The sequence below is a fragment of the Podarcis gaigeae genome (assembly GCF_964106915.1).
Source record: "Podarcis gaigeae genome assembly, chromosome: 8".
Taxonomy (NCBI): Eukaryota; Metazoa; Chordata; class Lepidosauria; order Squamata; family Lacertidae; genus Podarcis; species Podarcis gaigeae.
Genome location: NC_139684.1, coordinates 83,715,690 through 83,741,715, shown reverse-complemented (window position 1 = coordinate 83,741,715; position 26,026 = coordinate 83,715,690). Strand labels below are relative to the sequence as shown.

At 50.1% G+C, this 26,026-nt stretch overlaps 2 protein-coding genes across 2 annotated transcripts; both read left to right on the top strand.

The window, feature by feature from the left end:
* Positions 1-19: 19 nt before the first annotated feature.
* Positions 20-5,729, top strand: MYPOP (Myb related transcription factor, partner of profilin). The gene is made up of 2 exons (XM_083754115.1): positions 20-954; positions 4,281-5,729. Exons 1-2 carry the CDS (start codon positions 501-503, stop codon positions 4,949-4,951), a joined length of 1,125 nt encoding a protein of 374 aa, XP_083610241.1. The 5' UTR covers positions 20-500; the 3' UTR covers positions 4,952-5,729.
* A 6,162-nt stretch (positions 5,730-11,891) lies between these two features.
* On the top strand, positions 11,892-15,935 carry IRF2BP1 (interferon regulatory factor 2 binding protein 1). Its single transcript, XM_083752082.1, has one exon. It carries the CDS (start codon positions 12,214-12,216, stop codon positions 14,020-14,022), a length of 1,809 nt encoding a protein of 602 aa, XP_083608208.1. The 5' UTR covers positions 11,892-12,213; the 3' UTR covers positions 14,023-15,935.
* Positions 15,936-26,026: the final 10,091 nt, after the last annotated feature.

Below are 26,026 nucleotides of genomic sequence, written 5' to 3'. Positions count from 1 at the left end.
CTGGGAGTGCGGCGAAGCCAGGCGCATGCTCGGTAGCAGCAGCAGCAGCAGGAGGAGGAGGAGGAACTGGGAGGGAGGAGCGGGGGAGGCATTTCAATGCAGCAAGGCAGCAGCTGAGCGGGAGCGGAGACCCCCTTCTAGAGGAGCCCTCCCCAGACACCCCCTTCCCAGCTGGGGAGGCTTGGGGGGGGGCCCTGTGGCAGAGGGGCACCCCTGCGAAAAGCAGAGGTGCTGGGCAGCCAGCGTGGCGCTGGGGCACCCACCCACCCAAAACTTGCAAGGTGCCAGCCCAATGCATTTGCTGGGCGATGCCAATCATCTCTCTCTCTCTCTCTCCTTCTCTGACAGGACCACCAGCACCCGCCCTGGCTAGGGTGCCCATGCAGCGGTGCCAACTGGGCACCGGCAGCCTGAGAGAGCTGCTTCCCAGAGCTTGAAGGAGCCCGGCAGTGGGCACCGGGGAACGGCGTTGGCATCAGCAGCAGCAGAAGGGCACCGGGATGTCTGGCGAGAGCGAGGAGATCACCCGCCTCCGCAAGCCCCGCTTCTCCTACGAGGAGAACCAGATCCTGATCCAGGAGGTCCGTGCCAACTACGCCAAGCTGTACGGCACCCAGAGCCGGCGGGTGACGGTGGCCGAGCGGCGGAGGGTGTGGGAAGGCATCGCTGCCAAGATCAACAGCATCACCAGCTGGAAGCGGACCGGGCAAGAGGTGCAGAAGCGCTGGAATGACTTCAAGCGGCGCACGAAGGAGAAGCTGGCGAGGGTGCCCCACTCCACGCAGGGGGCCGGCAGTGCCTGCGACGAGACCTTCTCGGCCGAGGAAGAGACCATCTTCGCCATCCTGGGGCCTGGCGTGGTGATGGGGGCGGGCGGGGTGGAACCCGGCGCCTTGCAGAACACGACGGGGTTCGCCACCCCCAGTTACCGGCTGGCGGCTGAGCATGGCGCAGGTGAGTCCTCGTGGCATCCCATCCCTCCGGCAGGCAGGTGCCAGCGGCCGAAGCAGGTGCCCTCTGGGGCCCGGCTCTGCCAAGGCGTTGGGGAGGACAGATTGGCATAATGTAAGGGCCCGAGGCTTGCCACATGTGGGTTGGCACGCTGACAGCATGGGGTAAAAAATTGAAAACTCCACATGGAGCTGGTTTCTAAACTGAGGAGGCGCTGGAGGACCGAGAAGGGCTTGATTTGAGGCACAATGTGAAGTTGTGTGTGTGCGCGCCTCTGAGCATGTGCAGAGTGCCTTACCCTCGGATAGCGGCAAGCAGATTGTTATGTATTCAGTGGTCTGTGTTTGCCTGAGCTTGAGTCCGGACTAAGGATTTCACCTCCATTTCACAGATGCCCCCATGGGTCTAGGGGTGTGTGAAGTGATGGGGGGGGGCGATTTCAGATCGGGTGTGGGAAAGGGTGTCAGTTCACTTCGATTTGCAGCATTTCTGGTTTTTAAGAAAGAGACACACGGCAGGCCAATGCCTTTGCCATTGGGGTTGGGCAGGGAAGGGCAAGAAAGAGAGAAGAATCTCACAGTCCTAAAATTCCCAGCGTCTTTATAACAAACTACAGTTCCCAGGTTTCTTGGTGTACGGGGGGGGGGGGGAGCTATGGGTTTTAAATGCATGCTGTGCCTGTGCCAATCTAACCTGGTAAATTCCGAATGCGACTCCAAATGGCGAAGGAAAGGCACTCTGCACATTCTCGGAAACCTAGTTGCTCTGAAAATGGAGCAACAGGCATCCAACAGGGATTTGGGCCTCGAAGGGATGCTATTTTAATCTCCGCATCGCCACCCACGCCTTGGATTCCAGAGCCGAAGCTCAAGTAAATGGCAGGGAGTTATATTGGCATGATAAGCGCACAGAACAGGGGAAGCAGGATGGCAAGCTAATATGACTCTGCTTGTTGAGGGAGGCAGTCCTGCGCTCGACGCCCCCCTGACCTGAAATATCCTTTCAAGTCTCCCCCACATCAATAGGGCCAGGGATACAACTGAGACACAGAATAACAGAATTGTCGCGTTTTAAGGAAGCACACGGGTCATCTAGTCCAACCCGCTGCAATGCAGGAATCTTTTTCTCGAACCCATGACCCTAGAAGACATTCTCTTTCCTTTGGGAAATTCTTGCTCCAGGTTTGAAGGACGGAGGAAAGCGGTGGGGGGGGGGAGAGAAAGAGGGGTTTCCCCACAATTTTAGCTCCACATCCATGATGGAGGAATTCCCTGGCGCTTCCTGGCTTCATCCGGCGTGCCAGAGGTTTATCTCTGCAACCTTCTTCCAACGCTGGGAATCACTTTGGGCATATGCGAGCCAATGTCCAGGAAACAGGTGTCTCTGTGCATGTGCAGAGTGCGTTTTCCTCAGCCCCAAGTCACCGTCTTGGGCTCGCAAAGTGCTTTCAGGTCAGGAGAGGCAAACGGCAGGACAGAGCTGGGTTATTGCTGCGATCCAAGTCCACGCTTGGCTCCCGGCTGCCACGGCTCCTTTCGATGCAGGGCACAAGTGCCAAGAGAAAACGCCTGTGCCCACTCCCAGGTGGGCTAGTGGCCAGTTGCAGCTGCCAACTCCATGCCTACACAACTCGTTCCCCGGTTGTAACCTTGAGGCTGCTGAGGAAGGTGTGGAGGCAGGAGAGAAAGAGTCATTTGCAACACAGCAGCAGAACTAGCACCCAGCACAGCCCTGCAGGGGCTAGGCAGCTCCCCGGGTGCCTGAATGCTCCACCTGAGGAGCTAGATTCTGCAAGCAGAGAGATCTTCCAGAACGCAGAGTTAGAATTCAGGTCTGTGCCCAAAGAGGTCAGGACCGCAAAGGGCTGCTGGCCACATGCTCTCTCTGCCCACGCAGCTGGCCCAGAAAGGGCTGGCTGGAGCGAAACAGCAGTTTGGTGATGGTGGAATAGCAGGCCCCAAGAACTGTGTTTTAAATTCCCCAGGCACATTTTGCTACTGCCATGGGTCTAATGAGAACCACATGGCGGTTTCTGGTCACTAGATTGGCGGCCACCGTTAAAAAAACCTCTGCCTTGCTCCCTAGTTAATACCTTCTCCTTCCTGTCTTTCTCCTCGCACACTGGGATGTGTGAATTGTCATGAAAGCAAGCCACAGTCAAGCAAGGTAGTTGAGATCGTGGAATTGTAGAACTGTAAGAGACGCGGGTGGCGCTGTGGTCTAAACCAAAGGGCCTGGTGTTGGCTGATCAGAAGGTCGGCGGTTCGAATGCCCGCAACAGGGTGAGCTCCCGTTGCTCGGTCCCTGCTCCTGCCAACCTAGAAGTTTGAAAGCACGTCAAAGTACAAGTAGATAAATAGGTACCACTCAGGCAGGAAGGTAAACGGCGTTTCCGTGCACTGCTCTGGTTCGCCAGAAGCGGCTTAGTCATGCTGGCCACATGACCCGGAAGCTGTACGCCGGCTCCCTCGGCCAATAAAGTGAGATGAGCGCCGCAACCCCAGAGTCGGCCACGACTGGACCTAATGGTCAGGGGTCCCTTTACCTTTACCTTTAAGGGGCCCAAAGGTCATCCAGTCTGACCCACTGGTAAACTGAAGTTGTGGCGACCGCAACCTAGAGTTCAGGGACCACGTGGTGCCTTGATTATATAGCTGAGTTTCTAGCACTGCCTAGGAAAAGGAGTTTCCTCTGGTTTCCTCTGGTTATCTCTCGCTTGGACTACTGCAATGCTCTCTATATGGGGCTACCTTTGAAGCTGACCCGGAAACTACAACTAATCCAGAGTGCAGCAGCTAGACTGATGACTGGGAGCGGCCACCGAGACCATATAACACCGGTCTTGAAAGACCTACATTGGCTCCCAGTACGTTTCCAAGCACAATTCAAAGTGTGGGTGATGACCTTTAAAGCCCTAAATGGCCTCGGTCCAGTATACCTGAAGGAGCGTCTCCACCTCCATCGTTCTGCCCGGACACTGAGGTCCAGCGCCGAGGGCCTTCTGGCGGTTTCCTCCCTGCGAGAAGCCAAGTTACAGGAAACCAGGCAGAGGGCCTTCTCGGTAGTGGCGCCTGCCCTGTGGAACGCCCTCCCCCCAGATGTCAAAGAGAAAAATGACTACTAAACTTTTAGAAGACATCTGAAGGCAGCCCTCTTTAGGGAAGCTTTTAATGTTTAATAGGTTATTGTATTTTAATATTCTGTTGGAAGTCGCCCAGAGTAGATGGGCGGGGTATTTATTATTATTATTATTATTATTATTATTATTATTATTATTATTATTCCGGGTGCCAGCTTTGTCAATCTCCTGCTTCCCTCCCCCTCTGCAGATATTCCAGCCAGGGGCAACCTCTCCTGCAGCCCAGAGACTTCTGCGCGGACTTCCTACTGCACTCTGAACGGGGGCCTACTGAGGCCCAAGGAACGCGACTCACCGGCGCCCCCTTCGGCCCAGCCCGCCTCACTGCAGATCATCCAAATGGCACCTTCTCCAGCCAGCTTAGGATGCAGGCCGCACCCAGAGCACTCCCCTGCGGAGCCGCTGGGCAGCACCCCGTGCCCCTCTGCCTCGCCACCCCTGCGGCGCCGTCGCACCCGCCTCGACCTGCCCGCCGAGCCCCCTCTGGACTTCTTGCAGGCCCAGCGGGAGATGGCCGAGGCTGTCCGCGAGCTGACCTACACCCTGCGGCAAGGCCTGGAACGGCTCACCAACGTGGTGGCGGCTTTGCTGCCCCTCCTTCCGGCCCAGGCGAACGGCCCTCTGCCCCCGCAGGGGGAGAGCCCGAGCCCGGTGCCGCCGGCCCCTTCCTTGGAGACCCCGCCGCCCAGGGGCACCTTCGCCGCCAAGGAGGAGCCATCTCCGGAGAGGAGAGAGGACGAGGGGGTCCCTGCGCCCGAGGAAAGCCAGCCTGCGGCCAAAAGCGGGCCGTCCCCTGCGCCCCAGAAGCGGAGGAAAGGGATCCCCACTCGGAAACGCAGAGGGCGCTGGAAGAACTTGTGAGTGCTGCCAAGGACCTGGTGCTGAAGCTGCCCCCTATGGGGGGGGGCACATGGGGCAGATGCCCAGCGAGGAAAACAACTTCTCTCGACGCTCTGCCCCAAATGGCTCTCCAAAGGTTGTGCGTTCCTTTGCCAAACATAGTCCAGACTCACCCCCGGACCCAGTGGTGTTGGTTGCAAGGGGTCTCCACCACCCCCACCCGGGTAGCCTGTCAATGCTCGAGAAACACCCCTCGCCACCCGTTTTTTGCAGCGCTGCGTGAGGCAGTGGGACCAGGAGTGTTTACCAAAGTCCTTGCAAGCAGCGACGCACAGCTGCTGTGTCGTGCAATTTTTTGCAGCCATTTTTTGCAGGCACCTGAAACCCAGGATGGAAAGCCAACCAGGAAAGGGGAAATCAGACAGACCACACCCCCCCAAAAAAACCACCCCTCTGCCAGCTCCCCAGCTTTGGCAGTGTCTCCCCCCCCCCAACTCACCCAGTCCCAATTGCTTTATGCATTAAGACACTCTTGGATGGGGAATGCAGGGTGGGGAGGGTTTTTGCCGCCTCCCTGTCCCACAAAACCAACTTCCCTCTCTCCCCATGTCTCAAGCCCTTCCCAGCGCCTGAAAAGCCAAAAGCATCCTCGACCGAAAAGCCCCAATGTGGAGGGGCAGGGGCAAGGTTGCCCAAAAGCAGCTCTCGGCCATTCCGGCATAAGTTGAAGCCATTCCGGCCATTCCCTTTGCTCTGCCCCGTCCCCTAGGGAAGCTCAATAAACTATTTTCGTACTCCAGCTCCCTTGTGTTCGTGAAATGGTGACGGTGTGGGGGGGGGGGCGGAGATGAGTTCTGGGGCAGAGCTTTATGCAAGGAAAAGGGGACTTCAGTCTCACCAATTTAATTGAAACTGAAATACTTTATTGTCACTTGTACAACTTGTATACAGTGAGATTACACGAGCACCCCCCGCTCAGCTCTCTTAATTCCCCTTGTTTATTGACGCACACCCACCAAACCCAAAAGTCAGTTGCCCTGTTGTTATCTTTTCATCCAGCAGCATAACAGCCCACGGATAGAAGCTGTTCTTTACCCTGTTGGTGCGACTAATCGTGCTTCTGTATCTTCTGCCCGAGGGCAGGAGATCAAGAAAGTGCCGGCCAGGGTGTGAATTTTCCTCACTCTCCTGAGGCAACATTCTTCCGCTATTTCATCCAGCGGATTCACGGGACAGCCCATAATATATTGTGGTAAATACAGCACCCTCTGTAGGCACTTCCTATCAGATGATGTCAAACCAGCGTACCACACCATGATGCAGTAGGAAAGGACAATTTCTATTGTTGACCGGTAGAAGGAGATCATCAAATGTTGATTGACATCGTTCTTTTGCAATACTCTGAGGAGATGGAGTCTCTGTTGGGCTTTCTTAACCACCTGGGTTGTATTTATTTTCCAAGTACAGTGGTACCTCGGGTTACATACGCTTCAGGTTACATATGCTTCAGGTTACACACTCCACTAACCCAGAAATAGTGCTTCAGCTTAAGAACTTTGCTTCAGGATGAGAACAGAAATCATGCTCCGGTGGCGCGGCAGCAGCAAGAGGCCCCATTAGCTAAAGTGGTGCTTCAGGTTAAGAACAGTTTCAGGTTCAGAACGGACCTCCGGAACGAATTAAGTACTTAACCTGAGGTACCACTGTAAGGTCTTCACAGAGATAAACTCCTAGGAATTTAAAGGAAGAGACTCTCTCCACACAGCCCTCCCCGATGTACAGCGGGGCTAGTTCTCCTCTCTTCCTCCGAAAGTCCAACACCATCTCCTTTGTCTTGCTGATAGTAAGGTGCAAGTTGTTCCCTAGGCAGCATGTAGGTATTTAGGGGACAAAATAGCGACCTTAATATTTTAGAAAGCACTTGCGCGCATACACGCAACTTCAAAGGATGTTATGCTGTTCTCTTCACTCTGGATGTCGGGTGCTTCGGTCATAATCATCCCAGGGGTGGGAGAACTACTCAGTGGCGTAGCGTGGGTTGTCAGCACCCGGGGCAAGGCAAGTAATTTGCACCCCCTAACCCGTGGATTTGCGCCCCCTAACCCTAACCCCCTGATGTTGCGGCCGGCCCCCCCTGCACCCCCCACGCTACGCCACTGGAACTACTACATCACAACCCAAATGCAGACCCTGGGGTCCTCCCCGGGCTGAGCACCCAACCACCACCACCCCAGCTACATAGATTTGGAAAGAGGCCCTAAGATTCATCTAGTCCACCCCCCTGCAAGGCAGGAATCCTTTGCCCAACGTGGGGCTTGAACCCATGACTGAGATTAATAATAATAAATAATAATAATAATAATTTTTTATTTATACCCCGCCCTTCCTGGTTCAAAAACCGGGCTCAGGGCGGCTAGCAACAAATTTAAAACAATTATAAAAGCAGCATAAAATACAGTATAAAAACATGTATAACAATAAAATTCAAAAATCAGTTTAGGGTAAATAAGCATTAGATAATCCCCAGGGCTTGCTGGCTGAATTGGTCCTACTTGGGCCAGCGAGGAGGCCAGGGGAGAATTAGCTGTGGGGTCTCAAGAGCAAGTGATCTTCATAAAAGGGGAGGGGGAGGAAAGAGAAGGGAGATAAAAGATCAGGCAGAATTCAAATTAAAGGCCAAGCGGAATAGCTCTGTTTTACAGGCCCGACGGAAGGAGGTTAAATCCTGAAGGGCCCTAGTCTCATGGGACAGAGCATTCCACCAGGTCGGAGCCATCACTGAAAAGGCCCTGGTGGAGGATAGTCTGACTTCCTTAGGACCCGGGACCTCTAAACTATGGTTGTTCATGGACCTTAAGAGTGTGTGCTCTACCAATTGATATTATTATTATTATTATTATTATTATTATTATTATTATTATTACCACCATCATCAAAATCTATAATCCGCCCTTCCTATATCTCAGGGCAGTTCACAACATGTCAAACCAGGCCTGCCCCTAAGAACTTCAGGTGTGTTTTGGCCTCTATTGGAAACTGTCCTTGAGCTCTCGGTGTCACTGAACAGATGTTGGAACAGACCTGGGAGAGTAGAAACCTCTGGTTTTAGACTGGCCGAGATGCAGACCCTCCCAACTTTTTCACATAAAAAACCCAGACACGCATCTTCCGGGACGGGCTCCCAGGCGAGTCACATGCATTGCGATCTCGCCCTGAAATCACTTTTTTTGGGGTGAGAGCACAGCACAAGAGGGTGCAAGATCAAGGCACCCAAAATGACCGCTGTGATTTCACACGGGGAAAAACGGGGTGTCCTGTTTCTTCCGGGACACTTGGCAGGTATGGGAGATGAGGTTTACCGGACGAAGTCACAGAGTCACCCTGGTTGCTCCTCCAGAGAATCCTGGGAACTGTAGTTTATTAAGGGGGCCAGGAGCTGTGGCTGGGTGGGGTGGAACTACAGCTCCCAGAATTCTTTGGGTGAAACCAGGTGCTTTAAACGGACGACGCAGACATGGCACAATTCTGGTCTGTCAAATGCACGTTCAGCTTTCCATCCACTGACCCGTGTGACTTTTTTTCTTCCTTTTATGGGCCAGGTTTTAAGTATAATGCACACTCGTTTGGGGCTGGTGTGGAAATCTGCAGGCTTCTGAGTTACACAGAACTCTTCACTCGACCGGCAGAGAGATGCCTGGTGGTCAAAAACATGATTCTCGTTCCTTAGCCTCCACATCTGTTAGGCTGGCGCGTAGACAACTTGCATGTGTGTTTGTGTGAACACCTTTCCTCTGAATAGTGATACTAAAGCGCAGTAACAGGCAATCTGAGTCCATTTTGCTTCCTGTCCCACTCCCTCACACCCAAAAAAAATATCTGAAGCTTACAGGGTAACACAGAAAGTCACATAGCAAAGCCATGTTGTCAGCTCCTTTCTCTAGGATTGTTGTTGTTGTTTAGTCGTTTAGTCGTGTCCGACTCTTTTGACCCCCTGGACCAGAGCACGCCAGGCACTCCTGTCTTCCACTGCCTCCCGCAGTTGGGTCAAACTCATGCTGGTAGCTTCGAGAACACTGTCCCACCATCTCGTCCTCTGTCGTCCCCTTCTCCTTGTGCCCTCCATCTTTCCCAACATCAGGGTCTTCTCCAGGGAGTCTTCTCTTCTCATGAGGTGGCCAAAGTACTGGAGCCTCAGCTTCAGGATCTGTCCTTCCAGTGAGCACTCAGGGCTGATTTCCTTCAGAATGGAGAGGTTTGATTTTCTTGCAGTCCATGGGACTCTCAAGGGTCTCCTCCAGCACCAGAATTCAAAAGCATCCATTCTTCGGCGATCAGCCTTCTTTATGGTCCAGCTCTCACTTCCATACATCACTACTGGCAAAACCAGAGCTTTAACTATACGGACCTTTGTTGGCAAGGTGATGTCTCTGCTTTTTAAGATGCTGTCTTAGGTTTGTCATTGCTTTTCTCCCAAGAAGCAGGGATCTTTTAATTTCGTGACTGCTGTCCCCATCTGCAGTGATCATGGAGCCCAAGAAAGTAAAATCTCTCACTGCTTCCATTTCTTCCCCTTCTATTTGCCAGGAGGTGATGGGACCAGTGGCCATGATCTTCGGTTTTAGCGGGGAGCAATCATACAGAATCGTAGAATTGGAACTGGAAAGGGACCCCAGGGTCATCTAGTCCAACCCCCTGCAATGCAATGATTCCACCTATTTCCAATTTCACACCCTCGCCCATCTGTTGCTTTGCAAGGTGCCCATCACACGTACATCCCTGGGCTTTGCACTTTCTACTGTATTTTTTTATTTTCTGCTCCGTCCGTCGGGAACCCCCCCCCTCTGCACCCCCCCTCCAGCGGACCTATGATCCTCTCCGCACAAGGAGGGAGGGCGACTGGCAGAGCAGAAACAGGAAAGCGGGGAGGAGGGGGCACCAGGAAATGCGCAACAGCATCCGGGCTTCTGAGGCGCACTGCATCTTGGGAAACGTAGTTTCCACTTCCTGGGCACTAGAAGCTGAATTAACCCTTTAGGGCCTCTACCTTCTTTCCTGGGATGAAAGAGGGGTAGGGGGGAAACAATGTAGGAAAAGAATCACGGAAGAGGGGAGACATGGATGTGGCTGGATTTTATTATCCAAATCGAGGGCAGGTGGAATTAACTGGGCTTTTTCCAAACTCTGGTGAAGGTAAAAGTCAGACGCCTGTTGGACTATGCAGTATTGGACAAAATGACAGGAAGGATTCGAAACCTGCGGGACCAGAGATTTACAGAAGATTGGAAGAAGTCTATGAATTATTTGAAGAGCAACTGTAATCAGCAAATTACGCTAGTAGGACTGCAAGAAGTTTTGTAAGGAGAAATATACAAAGTGTTACAAAGTAGAAAAAGATAGAGATAATGGTTATGAGTTTGAAATGTACAGTGGTACCTCGGGTTAAGTACTTAATTCGTTCCGGAGGTCAGTTCTTAACCTGAAACTGTTCTTAACCTGAAGCACCACTTTAGCTAATGGGGCCTCCTGCTGCTGCTGTGCCGCCGCAGCATGATTTCTGTTCTTATCCTGAAGCAAAGTTCTTAACCCAAGGTAATATTTCTGAGTTAGCAAAGTCTGTAACCTGAAGTGTGTGTAACCCGAAGCGTGTTGGAAGAAGTCTATGAATTATTTGAAGAGCAACTGTAATCAACAAATTACGCTAGTAGGACCGCAAGAAGTTTTGTAAGGAGAACTATACGAAGTGTTGCAAAGTAGAAAAAGATAGAGATATTGGTTATGCCTTTGAAATGTAACAGGGAAGATAAGAAATGCATACCGAGAGATTAGACTGGAAAATTTTCAGGCAGGATTGATGGAAGTCAAAAATTTGAATAAGATGTAAAAGTATGTTTGATTACTGTCGAAAATGATATGTTAAAAAAACTAATAAAAATTATATATATAAAAATATAAAAAGTCAGGCGCCTGGGTTCTCCTAAGCTCAACATAAAATTGTACAGTTGGGACCCCGCGGCCATCTAGTCCAACCCCGCATCTCCCCCAATGGGTATCTGGGTAGGTGTGGCAGCTCCACGGAGCTCTGTGGACTAGTGGCAAGTGAGCATCTCTCCATCATGATGGCCTTTCCACCTGAAAAAGAATCCCATGCGACCTGTAGTCTTCCTACTTCAGACCAGTTGTACACGCAGAATAATCAAATCTGCTTTCTCAATCGATTGTGTGTCTGTTCTTGCTGCTGACCGTAGCTTCTCCATAGAGCAACCCAATTAAATATATTACCAGGAACGAATCGGATGTACTTAGCTGGTTGTATTTGTGCAGCTTTATAGCTGGAGGGGATAGCAAGCATGTCCCTGGAATTCACCCTGGAGAAGAATTCTGTGCGATTTGAAAGCTTGCCAACCTAACCTTAAACGACCCCGTCAATGGCATAACAGGAATCCTTTCAGATCCTGGGATTCCATGGGGACGATCTAAAAACTCAGAAGAGTTTTGTATAAGAGAAGGGGCAAGATTCCAAGGGACTGGGTTTTTGTTTTGCTGCAAACAAGACCTATCAAAGTGATCTTTTATTGCAATATAAACCAGATGAAAATAATATGAGGATGTTTCAGTCTTGGCTTCAAATAACAGCGATGGTTTTCCGCGGCAAGTTTGTTGCACAAAACGCAAGTTTGTTGCACAATCGGATTCCACCGCGCGGAAGCGCACGCCAGGAAAAACGGGTTAGGTTTTTAAATGCTTTAAAATGGTTAGGTTTTAAAATGCCTGGAGGCCAGCGGGGAAGGGATCCAGCCCTAAACAGCCCCCACGATGCGCACCGCTTGCAACTTCTTGCAAGGATCTTTCTCTGGTAATGCATTGGCTCATCCGCAGATCCCTTCCTTGCGCGCGCGCGCTCGCATCTCCCCCACTCCGCCCCCAAACTTCCCGCTGGGCTGCAAAACTACATCTCCCAGCAGGCCTTGCAGCGGAGTTATGTAAGTTTCTCCATGTAAGAGGGCAGGCGAGAGAGGGGAATTTCCCCCCTCCCCAACACCGCTTTTTTTTATTATTTCCACCCCTCTCTTCGTCTTCCCCTCCTCTTCCTCCCGGACTGGATCTCCTCGCCCTCCCCCTTTTGCACTTCGCGCGCACAGGTGCAAACAAGGCCCCGATCCCCCCCCCTCCAACAGATCCAGCCTCGATCCCCCCCCCTACACTTCCACCCTTCCCCCCCCCCCCGGCAGGCAAGGCCGCCATCCCGGGTCTGCTGCGCGGCGGCCAGACAGAGGGGCGCCAAGATGTCTTCGGTGCAGACGTCCCGCAGACAATGGTGCTACTTGTGCGACCTGCCCAAGATGCCGTGGGCCATGATCTGGGACTTCAGCGAGGCCGTGTGCCGCGGATGCGTCAATTTCGAAGGCGCCGACCGCATCGAGTTCCTCATCGAGACGGCCAGGCAGCTCAAGAGGAACCACGTCCTGCAAGAAGGGCGATCGCCGGGGCCACAGGGCTCCAAACATGCCAAGGAAGGCGCCGCCGCAGGGGCCCTGGAGAGATATGAGCGGGGACGCCTTTCAGGCGGCGGTGGAGGAGGAGGCGGCGACTACGCCCTCAGCCCCCGCCTGCCCAACGGCCTGGCACGTGCCTCCGACGAGGGCGAGGGCAGCCGGCAAAGCCCCACGGCCAGGAGGGCGCTGATCGGCCCCGTGCCGCCCAGCCTGGTGCCCCAGGGGCTGATGGGAGCCCCCCAGGGCCTGCTAGCCGCCGTTTCGGGCCTGGGGGGCCGGCCGGCCTCTCTGGCCATGGCGTCGCCCATCCTGGGAGAGCTGGCCAAGCCGGTGAGGGCGGCCTACGCGGACTATGAGAAGGAGAAGCAGCGCAACGCCGAGTGCCTGGCAGAGCTGAACGAAGCCATGCGCGGGCGGGCCGAGGAGTGGCACGGCAAACCCAAGGCGGTGCGTGAGCAGCTGCTGGCGCTGTACGGCTGCGCGCCCTTCAACGTGCGCTTCAAGAAAGACCACGCGCTGGTGGGGAGGATCTTTGCCTTCGACGCCGCGCCCCGGCCCGGCTATGAGTACGAGATGAAGCTGTTCACAGAGTACCCGTGCGGCTCGGGCAGCGTCTATGCCGGGGTCCTCGGAGTGGCCAAGCAGATGTTCCAGGACTGCCTCAAGGACCCGGGCAAGGTCATCTCGTCCGGATACAAGTACCTGGAGTACGAGAAGCGCCACGGCACCGGAGACTGGCGCCTCCTCGGAGAGCTCTTCACCGAAGGCGTGCGCTTTTTCCGAGAGGCCCCGGCGCACGACGCCCTGCCCCAGCAGTTCCTGGACGGCAACTGCGCCATGCCGCCCAGCCTGTTGCTGAGGGCCGTGCCCCCGTCGCGAGCCGTCATGAGGCGGCGCAAGGCCTCTCCCGAGCCGGAGGGGGAGCTAGCCGGCAAGCTGACCGGCGAAGAGCAACAGCAGAGGCAGCACTGGCTGCCCCAGGGGTCAGGCGGCCTGTACCCGTCAGGCATGGCCCACCTGCCTGCCTCGGCCGGCCAGGGGCCCTTGCCCGAAGGCTCCTTGCGGAACGACCCCTCGCCCATCACGGCCCTCAAGAACGTGGCCGACACCCTGGGGACCAAGGAAGCTAACCCGGTCCACTCCACCACCGCCCGGCAAAACAGCGCCAGCCCAGCGTCGCCCGCCGCCTCAGGGCAACACCGCCTGGTCCCGCGAAACGGCGAGCCGGGTCCAGCGACCACCACCTCCTCCTCTTCCTCCTCCGGGGCCCACTCTTCCGGGGGAGTTGAGCCCAGCGGTACGCAGAGCGCCCCTGATTCCTCAGGGGCTGCCAGCAGCGCCCCTCTGTGTTGCACCATCTGCCACGAGCGCCTGGAGGATACCCACTTTGTCCAGTGCCCCTCGGTGCCTGGGCACAAGTTCTGTTTCCCTTGCTCCCGGGATTTCATTAAAGCCCAGGGAGCCGCGGGAGAGGTGTATTGCCCCAGCGGTGAGAAATGCCCCCTGGTGGGCTCCAACGTCCCCTGGGCCTTCATGCAGGGGGAGATCGCCACCATCTTAGCCGGAGACGTTAAAGTAAAAAAGGAGCGTGATCCCTGAATAGGGAGGGGGTCAGCCGCTGGGTCGTGGGATGCCTGCGCACCCCTTCGAAACCCTCTCCCACCCGCCGTGGCAGTGACTGGAATTAGTAACTTATTCCCCGCCTTGACATCCTCTTCAGCCAGCCGTGGACTGGGGCGATCATTGTACATAAATCTATTTTTTAAATAATATTTCCATAGCAAGCTTATATATGAAGCCACATCTATGTAACCTACTACGAGGGTCTGGGAAGGGCGGGGTGGATGTTGATTTGCGGGGAGGGGGGGTCTCTTTAAACGGGAGGGCAGGGGGAAAGAATATGGCAGTGTCGGAATCGGGGTGTCTTCGGTGGGGCAAATCGCACAGCAGTTGGGATCTCGTTGTTAATGTGTTTCAGGGACTTCCCCAGCCAGCTAGGAGGCGAGTGCGAGTTCAGGACAGTCGGGGGGGGGGGCGGGCAGGGAGGGAGGCAGGACTCTGAGCAGCCACACTGCAAAGGGCTGAGCCCGATTTTCAGGCATGTGGCTGTGTGGTTGTCAGCTAAGGAGGTGGCATGGGAGCTAGGCATGCGTCTAGTGGGCGCATGTGCCATCTCCCGCCTTACAAGCGAATCTCTGCTATCCGGTTATTGCTGGAGCACCTAGGAATTGCCACCAGACTCTCAGGCCAATGGTCCACTTAGCCTAGCACCTTGTTGCTGTCCACCAGAGGCTTCTGGGAAATTCACAAGCAGGGCATGAAGGCGAGAGCCTTAGGCCCCGGACTTGGTCTTCAGAGAGAGGCTGTTTGTAAAACACGGAGGGGGCATTTTGATTGCATGGAAGGGCAATCCTTAGGGAAGGGCCGTAGCTCGCCAGCTTTTCATGCAGAACACACACACACAACAGATCTCCACTGAAACACATTCCCCTCTGGTGGATAGCCTGCCCTTCCTATCGCTCCCGGACCAAACAGCCTTGGGACCCTGAAATCTTTGTGGGCGTCCTTTAATTCTGGGTGCTGTGCCCCATTCCCACTCCATCCCACCCACAAGTATCTCCACCAGCTCATCCGTTTCTTCCAGCGCCCCTCCTCCCCGGACATTGTGTATATAGGACAGTTTCTAAATTTGTGCAGTTTTACATAGAGTCCCAGATTTCTGTAACTAGCCAGTTTGGACACTTGTCTCATTCTGGGCAGGAACAGGGCGGGCAGGTGGGAGGCAGGAAAGCGTGTGGGAATCATATATTGGGGGGGGGGGTGGCAGGGTGTGGGGAGGTGGTCTAGAAAATTAGGGGGTGATCGGGAGAGATGGAAATGGAAAAAGTGCCTCTTGTGTAGATTTTTGTTGTTGTTGCTGGAGAGGGCGGAGGGTATTTTTTCATACCAAAAGATTTTAAGCATGCACACCAAAAATAAAAAAGAGCATTTTTTTTAAAGGCCACTCAGGAGAGATCCCTGAATTGGCAAATGGCAAAATGACAGAGTGACACACACCCCTGTTTGCGTTTTAATTCCTAGCCCCAACTAAGATTAAAACATTGCAGAGACTGGGCAGTATTGCCTTGAGCAGATTATAACCAGCTCTGAATAGAGGGATTTGGGGGGTGGAGGGGGCGGGTCTGTGTTCCATAGAAAGGTAGTCCTACATCAGTGAGTTTTCATGGGAGGGTTGGCCAGCACCCACCAGTATATGACTTAAGGTGCAGTGAAGCTAACTGGTTTTATATCGGTTTGACTCATGGGCAGATGGTTCTGCCAACCTTGTATTTGTGTTGCAATCATGATTTTTTTTGGGGGGGGGGAGAAGCAGAGAGGACAGGGGCAGTTTGGATTCCAACATTTAAGACCGGGGGGGGAGGGGAAAGAGAGAATGTTAAAATTTGTTTTTTATTTGTATTTCTTTTACTCGTCTCTGTCAATAAACTTGATTATCTTTTTTTCCCCATTTACTACTACCACCGTTCTTGGTTATTTTACGTGCTGTGTGTGTTGGCAGCGTATTCTGCTAAAAAATAATAATCCAAAAGTCCCATCTGCACTGTGGACTTTAAAGCAGTATCATACCACTTTAAGCAGTCGTGGCTTCTTCCCAAGGATTCTTGGTTAAGGGTGACTGTTTAAATCAGGCATAGGCAAACTCCGGCCCTCCAGATGTTTGGGACTACAATTCCCATCATCCCTAGCTAGCAAGACCAGTGGTCAAGGATGATGGGGATTGTAGTCTGAAAACAGCTGGCGGACCCAAAAGGTCCTGCGATGCAGGAATCTCAACTCAAGCATCCAGGACAAATGGAGCGTTTGTGTGACACACCTACTTTTATTTATTTCTTTGGCAATCACTTGTAGCCAAGTAAGATTGTCTTCCATAAACACGGTTTTAACAGGGAGTCCGTAAGTGACTATGGAGGCCGATTCTGGATCCACACGTCCTTCCACAGTGGGGACATTGGTTTCCGGGTGGGAGTTGATCACGGTGTGGATTTGTCAAGCATGCCTTCCTCTTAGCACGTTTCTCCCTTTCGTCCTGTCCTGAGTTCGAATGTCTTCAAAGCCCATGACACCTTTGGTAAAGGCTGTTCTCCAACTGGAGCGCTCGCAGGCCAGTGTTTCCCAGTTGTTGGTGTTTATACTACATTTTTTAAGATTTGACTTGAAACAATCTTTAAAGCTCTTTTGCTGACCAGGATTACGCTTTCCATTTTTAAGTTCGGAATAGAGTATTTGCTTTTGAAGATGATAATCAGGCATACACACAACATGACCAGCCCAACGAAGCTGATGTTGAAGACCCACTGGTGATCTTTGCTTCTCCCAGTACACTGGTATTAGTTCACCTGTCTTCCCAAGTGATGTGTAAAAAATTTTGGAGACACCGTTGATGGAGTCTTGAGGAGTTGGAGATGGTGTTTATATGTGGTCGATGTTTCACAAGCATACAGTAGGGTTGGTAGTACAGTGGTACTTCTGGTTATGGACTTAATTCATTCTGGAGGTCCGTTCTTAACCTGAAACCATTCTTAACCTGAGGTACCACTTTAGCTAATGGGGTCTCCCGCTGCTGCCATGCCGCTAGTGCGCGATTTCTGTTCTCATCCTGGGGCAAAGTTATTAACCTGAGGTACTACTTCCGGGTTAGCGGAGTCTGTAACCCAAAGTGTTTGTAACCCGAGGTACCACTGTACAATAGCTTTGTAAACCAGCATTGTGGTTTCCCTGCACTTCATAGCCGCGTTCGCAGAGCTTAGGCGATGCTGGATTTTGGCATCAACGTCGGCTCTTGTGGAAAGATAACTACAAAATAACCCGTCTGCAGCACCGCAAATCCGTCTCGATGGTGTAACGTTGGAAAATGCTGATCGCTTCTCCTACCTGGAAGATGAACAACACACTTCTTACGGCAGAAGCTTTTGTGAACTTCATCAGACACATTGCTAGCGCTACCAGGTTCAGATTCATAGTGGAATACTGTGCTGCTCACATGTGCCAAGTTTTTGCACGCTGTCCACATGACATCATGAAAACACACTTTAAAAACAACCTATTACCCACGATCATAATTGGTGTGGAAGCACAGTAGCTCCTTTTTGTGGGGGGCGGGGGAATAAGCAGTTTGCCATGTGTGGTGGTGGTTGGGTTGGTGACCTCTACACGCCTCCTCCGGTTTGCTCCTCACCTGAGCACAAACCTTGCCATTTCGTCTCTGCTGGCCTCCACACCAAGGGAAACATGTCTGTTTCCACCAAATTTCACATCAAGGCAACCTGGGATTTTAGCAGCCCAGTTTGGAGGAGCTATTTTCTCAAGATCTGTAAGCATCAGGGTGGGTGGGTTTTACCTTCGAGGCTGTACATACATTAGGTAAAGGTAAAGGTACCCCTGACCGTTAGGTCCTGTCACGGACGACACTGGGGTTGCGGCGCTCATCTCTATAGGCCGAAGGAGCCGGCGTTTGTCCACAGACAGCTTCTGGGTCATGTGGCCAGCATGACTAAGCCGCTTCTGGCGAACCAGAGCAGCGCACGGAAACACCATTTACCTTCCTGCCGGAGTGGTACCTATTTATCTACTTGCACTTTGACGTGCTTTCGAACTGCTAGGTTGGCAGGAGCTGGGACCAAGCAACGGGAGCTCACCCCGTTGCAAGGATTCGAACCACCGACCTTCTGATCAGCCAGCCCTAGGCTCTGTGGTTTAGACCACAGTGCCACCCGTTTCCCAGGTACGTACATTAGGATTTCAAATATTAATAGCGTGGTCTTCTATAAGGTGACTTTTATCAGAATTTCAGCCCGGCTACGTGTCCCGTCTGAAGAAGAGCCCAACCCCCACCCCAAAAAGAAATTCTGTGAGTGCAAATCTCCCCTGTGATTTTCAGCAACTGGGAAAGCGAAGGGAGAACAGAGGCCCTTTGGCTAGCAGCTATTAGTTGCCTTACCCTTCAGCAACACACCTGGTGCAACACCTCCGTCGGCTTAACAGAAACTAAACGACAATCTGGTGGCATTTGCTCTTGGACACTTTGGGGGGGGGGGCGGGACAGGTACAGAAATACCTGTGCACATGCCCAAGGAGTTATGGGAAAGAGATGGACAGCACGACAAGGAAACAGTCCACCAAGGGCTGTCAGCTGCTGTGGATAGGACCATCTGTTGTTGTTGTTGTTCGTTTATTATTTATTGAGTTTATATACAGTGGTACCTTGGGTTAAGTACTTAATTCGTTCCGGAGGTCCATTCTTAACCTGAAACTGTTCTTAACCTGAAGCACCACTTTAGCTAATGGGGCCTCCCGCTGCCACTGTGCCGCCAGAGCATGATTTCTGTTCTCATCCTGAAGCAAAGTTCTTAACCTGAAGCACTATTTCTGGGTTAGTGGAGTCTGTCACCTGAAGCATATGTAACCTGTGGTACCACTGTACCGCCCTATACCTGGGGGAGTCTCATGGCAGTTCAAAGAATAAAATCAAGATATAAAACCACAAAAGACCTTATAAAAAATAAATACAACAACCCAATAGCCCCCCCCAAAAAATCCCACATTTTAAAAGGGCATAGGTTGTAAGTCAGATCAACCAAAGGCCTGGTTAAAAAGGTATGCTTCTGCCTGGCGCCTAAAGATGTATAATGAAGGTGCCAGGCAAACTTCCCTCAGGAGAGCATTCCACAGACAAGGAGCCACTGCAGAGAAGGCCCCGTTCTCGTGTTGCCACCCTCTGGACCTCTCACGGAGGAGGCACGCGAAGGAGGGCCTCAGAAGATGATCTCAAGGTTCGGGTAGGTTCATATGGAAAGAGGCAGTCCTTGAGGTATTGCGGTCCTGAGCCGTTTAAGGCTTTATAGGTCAGGAGGTTTGTAACCAGATAATGGAGGGAAGGAGGGCACCGGAAACGTGGAAAGAAGCTTTCATCACATTGATACCTAAATCAGAGACTGAAAAGACCCAACTTAAGAACTACCGCCCCATTTCACTCCTAAATGTGGATTACAAAATTTTTGCTGATATTTTGGCAAATAGACTTTAAAAAGTACTAAATGAAGTGATTCACAAGGACCAGGCTGGCTTTCTCCCGGGTAGGCATTTGTTTGACAACACAAGAAACATCATTGACATTTTAGAACTTCTACAAACAAATCTGAACACGAGAGCGGTTTTGATCTTTGTTGATGCAGAGAAGGCCTTTGATAATATTTCTTGGATGTTTATGAAGAAAAATTTGGAAGGGATGGGAGTGGGGCGGGGGTTCGAAAATGGTATAGAAGCAATCTATACAGAACAAAAAGCTAAATTGATAGTAAACAATGTGGTGACAGAGGAGTTTAATATTGAAAAAGGGACACGACAGGGGTGCCCTCTATCCCCCCTATTGTTTATTTCAGTTCTGGAGGTGTTGCTAAATATGATTAGAAAGGACTGGTTGGTTCAGGGAATCGAGGTCGGAGTGAAACAATATAAATTGAAAGCATTTGCAGATGACTTGGTATTAACACTTCAGGAACCAGTCTCCAGTACTAAAAGAGTGTTAGAATTAATTTCTGATTTTGGTCGGGTGGCGGGGTTCAAGTTAAATAAGCAAAAAACTAAGGTTTTAGCAAAAAATTTGACAGTTACAGAAACAGATGAGTTCTCCAAAGAAATGGAGCTGAATGTGGTTAAAAAGGTAAAATACCTAGGGGTGTACTTGACCTCCAAAAATTTGAATTTGTTTAAAGATAACTATGAGAAATGTTGGTCAGAAATTAAAAGAGATTTGGAAATATGGTCAAGATTGAAACTCTCCTTGTTAGGCCGAATAGCTGCTGTAAAGATGAATGTATTGCCGAAAATGTTATTTTTGTTTCAGGCCCTACAGATCGTGGACAAGGTGGAATGTTTTGGAAAGTGGCAGAAGGATATCTCTAAGTTTGTTTGGCAGGGCAAAAAGCCCCGAATAAAGTTTAAGATATTAACTGATGCGAAAGAAAGAGGGGGATTTGCCCTGCCAGACTTGAGGCTATATTATGAATCTGCAGCCTTCTGCTGGTTGAAAGATTGGATTTTATTGGAGAACACTGACGTCCTGGATCTGGAAGGGTTTGACAATGCGTTTGGGTGGCATGCATATCTGTGGTATGACAAGGTTAAAGTGCATAAATTGTTTAAAAACCATATTGTTAGAAGAGCAATTTGGAGGGTCTGGATAAAATACAAAGACTTATTGGAGAGTAAAACACCGAGGTGGCTCTCACCGGTGGAGGCCAAGGCACGTAAGAGACCCAACATGGAGGCCCATTGGCCTAAATATTGGGAAATAATTGAAAAAACTGGAGACAATTGGAGGCTGCTAAGTTTGGAGAAATTGAAAACTAAGGTACGAGATTGGCTGCACTATGCGCAAATTCAAGAGGTATTTAAAATAGATAAAAAAGTTGGATTCCAGGTGGAAAAATCGAAACTGGAGATTGAATTGTTAGAGCCAAAAAGTAAGCTACTTTCAAGAATGTATAACTTGCTGCTTAAGTGGAATACACAGGATGAGACAGTCAAATCCGCCATGATAAAATGGGCTCAGGATGTGGGGCATAACATTATGTTTGCAGACTGGGAAAGGTTATGGAACACCGGTTTGAAATTCACGGCTTGCACTGCCTTGAAGGAAAATATCATGAAAATGGTATACCGGTGGTACATGACCCCAGTCAAGTTAGCTAAGATATATCATCTGTCTGACAACAAATGTTGGAAATGTGGAGAGGCGGAAGGGACATTCTTTCATCTCTGGTGGACCTGCCCGAAAGTGAAGGCCTTCTGGGAAATGATCCATAATGAACTAAAAAAGGTACTGAGATTTACCTTACCTAAAAAACCAGAGGCCTTCCTTCTGGGCATGGTGGATCAGAGAGTGCTTAAGAAGGACAGAACCTTTTTTATGTATGCTACCACAGCAGCAAGGATCCTGATTGCAAAATATTGGAAGACACAAGATTTGCCCACGCTGGAGGAATGGCAGTCGCAGTTGATGGACTATATGGAGCTGGCTGAAATGACTGGCAGAATCCGAGACGTGGGAGAAGAAACAACTGAGGAGGACTGGGAAAAGTTTAAGGACTATTTGAAAAAACATTATAAGCTGTATGAATGTTAAAAAATGCACCTTTCAGGAAATTCTAGCTTCAGCAAATGTAAGTTAATGAAATGAAAATTAAGACACAAGAATTCAGAGGTAAAATAATGAAATAACTTTATTGTGTTTAATATAAAACATATAAGAATTGAGCTACAGTAAAATTGAAAATAGGGAACATGATAAAATGGAAGTTACAATAAGTTTTGAAATAAGTTAACAAATTGCTGATGCTTTATAAGACAGAGAACGCAGGGTTCGGAGGATGTGGGGAAGTCCTATAGAATAGAAGGAAAAAGAATATGGAAACTTGTTACCTATACCCTATCTTCTTATAACCACTCTTTATTCTTTTTTCTGTATTTCTAAAAAGCAATAAAAATATTTAAAAAAAAAAAAAAAGGCTTTATAGGTCAAAACCAGCACTTTGAATTGGGCCCGGAAACTAATTGGCGGCCAGTGCAGTCGGACCAGGACCGGCGTCGTATGTTCAAACCGTCTTGCTCCGGTGAGCAACCTGGCCGATGAATTCTGCACTGGCTGAAGTTTCTGAATCATCTTCAGAGGCAGCCCTACGTATAAAGTGTTGCAGGAATCTAACCTTGAGGTTGCCAGAGTAGGGAGGCCATCCCTGTCCAAATAGGGGCGTAGCTGGGCCACCAGCCGAAGCTTCGGGAAGGCACTCCGGGCTACTGAGGCCACCTGAGGCCATCTATGAAAAGAAAGACAAAAAGGCTAAAAGTGAGCTGATCTTAATCAGGCAGACAGGAAAACCAGACCTGAGTGTCCTTGGTTTTATTTTATTGTTTTATTTTTTGCAGTAGAATATTTATTGAGATTTTACAAAGACATAGATTTACAAAATACAAAAAAAACATGAAAAGAAAAAGATTAAAAAAAGAAAACATACAAAAATACATAAAAAATACAAAATACAAAAAACGAATAGAAAAAATTAAAAACAAATCCATTTTTTTAAAACTTTAAACTCATTAGCTTGTTTCCTTGACCTCCTCACACCTCCCCTTTTTGTATTCCCATTTACATAATCAAATCAGCAAATCCTTACCCTCTTTCATTTATCTTAACTCTGTATCTTAACATATTATAACTCTATATTTTCATCCATTATCAATTCATTTTTGCATATTCTTATTAACTTTGATGCTAATGCCACTTATTTTCAATCCAACATCATTTTAACATTCATTAATTTTACAGTGTTTCTGCAGATAGTCTTTAAATTTCTTCCAATCTTCTTCCACCAACTCTTCTCCCAGGTCTCGGATTCTGCCAGTCATTTCCGCCAATTCCATATAGTCCACCACCTTCATCTGCCACTCTTCCAGTGAGTGTCCTTGGTTTTAAAACAGGACCGGAGAAATTCATGGAGGAGAGGGCTATGGGTGGCTTTGAACCCCAGTGATGGCGCTCAGTCTCTGAAAATGGAGGAGGCATACTTTTGAATCCCAGTTTCTGGAAACCACAGGAGGGGAAAGTTGGTCCTGTGTTCAAATCTTGCTTGCTGGGGTCCTACAGGCATTTGGTTGGCCACTGTGAAAACAGGATGCTGGATTAGATTGGTCACAGGCCTGATCCAGCAAAACAATTCTTACAGGAAATCAGGAGGAAGTAAAATGCAGAAAAGCGGGGTGGTGATAATCCCATCCCTGAGTTCTGCCATTCACACAAAAAAGCAGTTGATGATAACAAAGACATTCTGGCATGGATAAGCCAATTAACACATGCATACCCGAAGTGATTTGAATATTTAAAGTAGATTAAAGTGCTCATCCACTTTAAGAGGAAAAGGAAGGTGAATCCTCTCTTCTCCCCCAACCTTACACTGTGACTGTTCTTTGAACATCATTCGGCTCCTCCATGATAATATGACAGCAACAATCGCAGATAACAATGGCTGTAATGCGAGAGACGTTAAAGTCTCACATCAATTACAGCTGATCTGCAGGAAGGATTTCATGATCTGAAAATCGAGACGATGTATGTGCTTTTGTAACCCAATAAAATATTTAATAAAAAACAATAATAAATAAATAAAAAGTTGAATGAATGAAGGGGATGAAGCAGAATTCCACCTACTGAAAGCAGAATTTCACATACTGTGAACTAACCAGCCAGTTTCATCTGTGTATATGGAGCCTTAAAGGTAAAGGTAAAGGGACCCCTGACCATTAGGTCCAGTTGTGACCGACTCTGGGGTTGCGGCGCTCATCTCGCTTTATTGGGTTAGGGAGCTGGCGTACAGCTTTCGGGTCATGTGGCCAGCAGGACTAAGCCGCTTCTGGCGAACCAGAGCAGCGCAGGGAAACGCCATTTACCTTCCCGCTGGAGCGGTACCTATTTATCTACTTGCACTTTGACGTGCTTTTGAACTGGTTGGTGGGCAGGAGCAGGGACCGAGCAACGGGAGCTCACCCCGTCGCGGGGATTCGAACTGCGACCTTCCGATTGGCAAGTCCTAGGCTCTGTGGTTTAACCCACAGCGCCACCCGCGTCCCTTATATGGAGCTTTACAGGGTACCAAAGGCAAAAGTCAAGTCCCTGCCACAAGTAACTTACAATCTAAATTTAGACAGGGGTGGGAGAAAGAGAAGAGGGGGTCAGTAGAAAAGGAAAATGGAACGAAGAGATTAATACAAGCAAATGAGGATTTGCATGCAATTCAGGCTCTATGGAATCTTGAGAGGGAGCCAAAGTTTTCACATCCAAAAGAACCCAAACACCACCCCAGTTAAAGGATTTCAGTTACCAGATCAGGAAAAAACCTCCAGTTGTGACCTCTTGGAGCTACCAGCAAGCAGTCACAGTGTAGACAATACCAGCCTATTTGGGCCAATGGCTCACCTCTGTATGTGATGACTTTGTATGGTCATTGAATAGATGTCTAGTTCGGGTGAAGGCTGAGATATGGGTTTTGAGCTGGGTTTTAAGGGGGAGAAGCAGCCTGGAGTGTCAATGCAGGCCAGAATATGATGAGCCAAAATTTCCCCAAATGCTTGGTGTTGCATTTTCAAGATCAGTTTTTGTTGTCGGTGGACATAAGGCTATCAATACTTTTGGGGTGTTTTTAGTGGGGAAACTGGGCTCCTCCGCACATGTGGACTTGAAGCTCCATATGCCCCTTGATCTTTTGGACATCATCTCCCAGGTCCTAGTCCGACACTCTAACCCAGAGCTTTCCAACCTTTGCAGGCTGATGGCACACTTTTTAGACACGCATCATTTCACGACACAGTAACTCAGTTTTACCAGCAAATTGGAGGTTAAACTAATCCTTTTCCAGCCCTGGAAGGAGCATGGGGAGCGTTCACGCAACACAGCCGCAACACACTAATGTGTCACGACACACCATTTGGAAACCTCTGCTCTAACCACGACACCACGCTCACTCTTAGCCAAACCTCCCTCAGAAGATTGTTGCGAGGATAACATGGGGGAAGACAAGAACTATGAAGAAGAAGAAGAAGAAGAAGAAGAAGAAGAAGAAGAGGAGGAGGAGGAGGAGGAGGAGGAGGAGGAGGAGGAGTAGTTTGGATTTGATATCCAGTTCTGGGCACCACAGTTCAAGAAGGACACTGACAAACTGGAACGTGTCCAGAGGAGGGGAACCAAAATGGTCAAAGGCCTGGAAACGATGCCTTATGAGGAACGGCTAAGGGAGCTGGGCATGTTTAGCCTGGAGAAGAGGAGGTTAAGGGGTGATATGATAGCCATGTTCAAATATAGAGGAGGGAGAAAGGTTGTTTTCTGCTGCTCCAGAGAAGCAGACACGGAGCAATGGATCCAAACTACAAGAAAGAAGATTCCACCTAAACATTAGGAAGAACTTCCTGACAGTAAGAGCTGTTTGACAGTGGAATTTGCTGCCAAGGAGTGTGGTGGAGTCTCCTTCTTTGGAGGTCTTTAAGCAGAGGCTTGACAACCATATGTCAGGAGTGCTCTGATGATGTTTCCTGCTTGGCAGGGGGTTGGACTCGATGGCCCTTGTGGTCTCTTACAACTCTCTGATTCTATGATTCTATTCTATGATTCTATGATTCTATGATATCCCGCCTTTCACTCCTCTTCAGGAGTCTCAAAGCGGCTAACAATCTCCTTTCCCTTCCTTCCCCACAACAAACACTCTGTGAGGTGAGTGGGGCTGAGAGACTTCAGAGAAGTGTGACTGGCCCAAGGTCCCCCAGCAGCTGCATGTGGAGGAGCGGAGACGCGAACCCGGTTCACCAGATTATGAGTCCACCACTCTTAACCACTACACCACACTGGCTCTCGACGACTTCTTACGCTCCATGGAACAAAGCTGAGTGATAAATGCAACAGGTCCATCAACTCAATCAATCGGTTCCAGTCAGAATTTTCAACAAGTGTTTTCCATAGTGTTTTCCCTTATTTTCCATAACAATGTCACAATGTATGGTT

Excerpts from the sequence above, each read along its gene's own strand:
- IRF2BP1 (XM_083752082.1), top strand. The coding sequence starts at position 12,214 with ATGTCTTCGGTGCAGACGTCCCGCAGACAATGGTGCTACTTGTGCGAC.
- MYPOP (XM_083754115.1), top strand. The coding sequence starts at position 501 with ATGTCTGGCGAGAGCGAGGAGATCACCCGCCTCCGCAAGCCCCGCTTC. Across the intron at positions 955-4,280 it reads GGCGGCTGAGCATGGCGCAG|ATATTCCAGCCAGGGGCAAC; the intron begins GTGAGTCCTCGT and ends CCCCCTCTGCAG.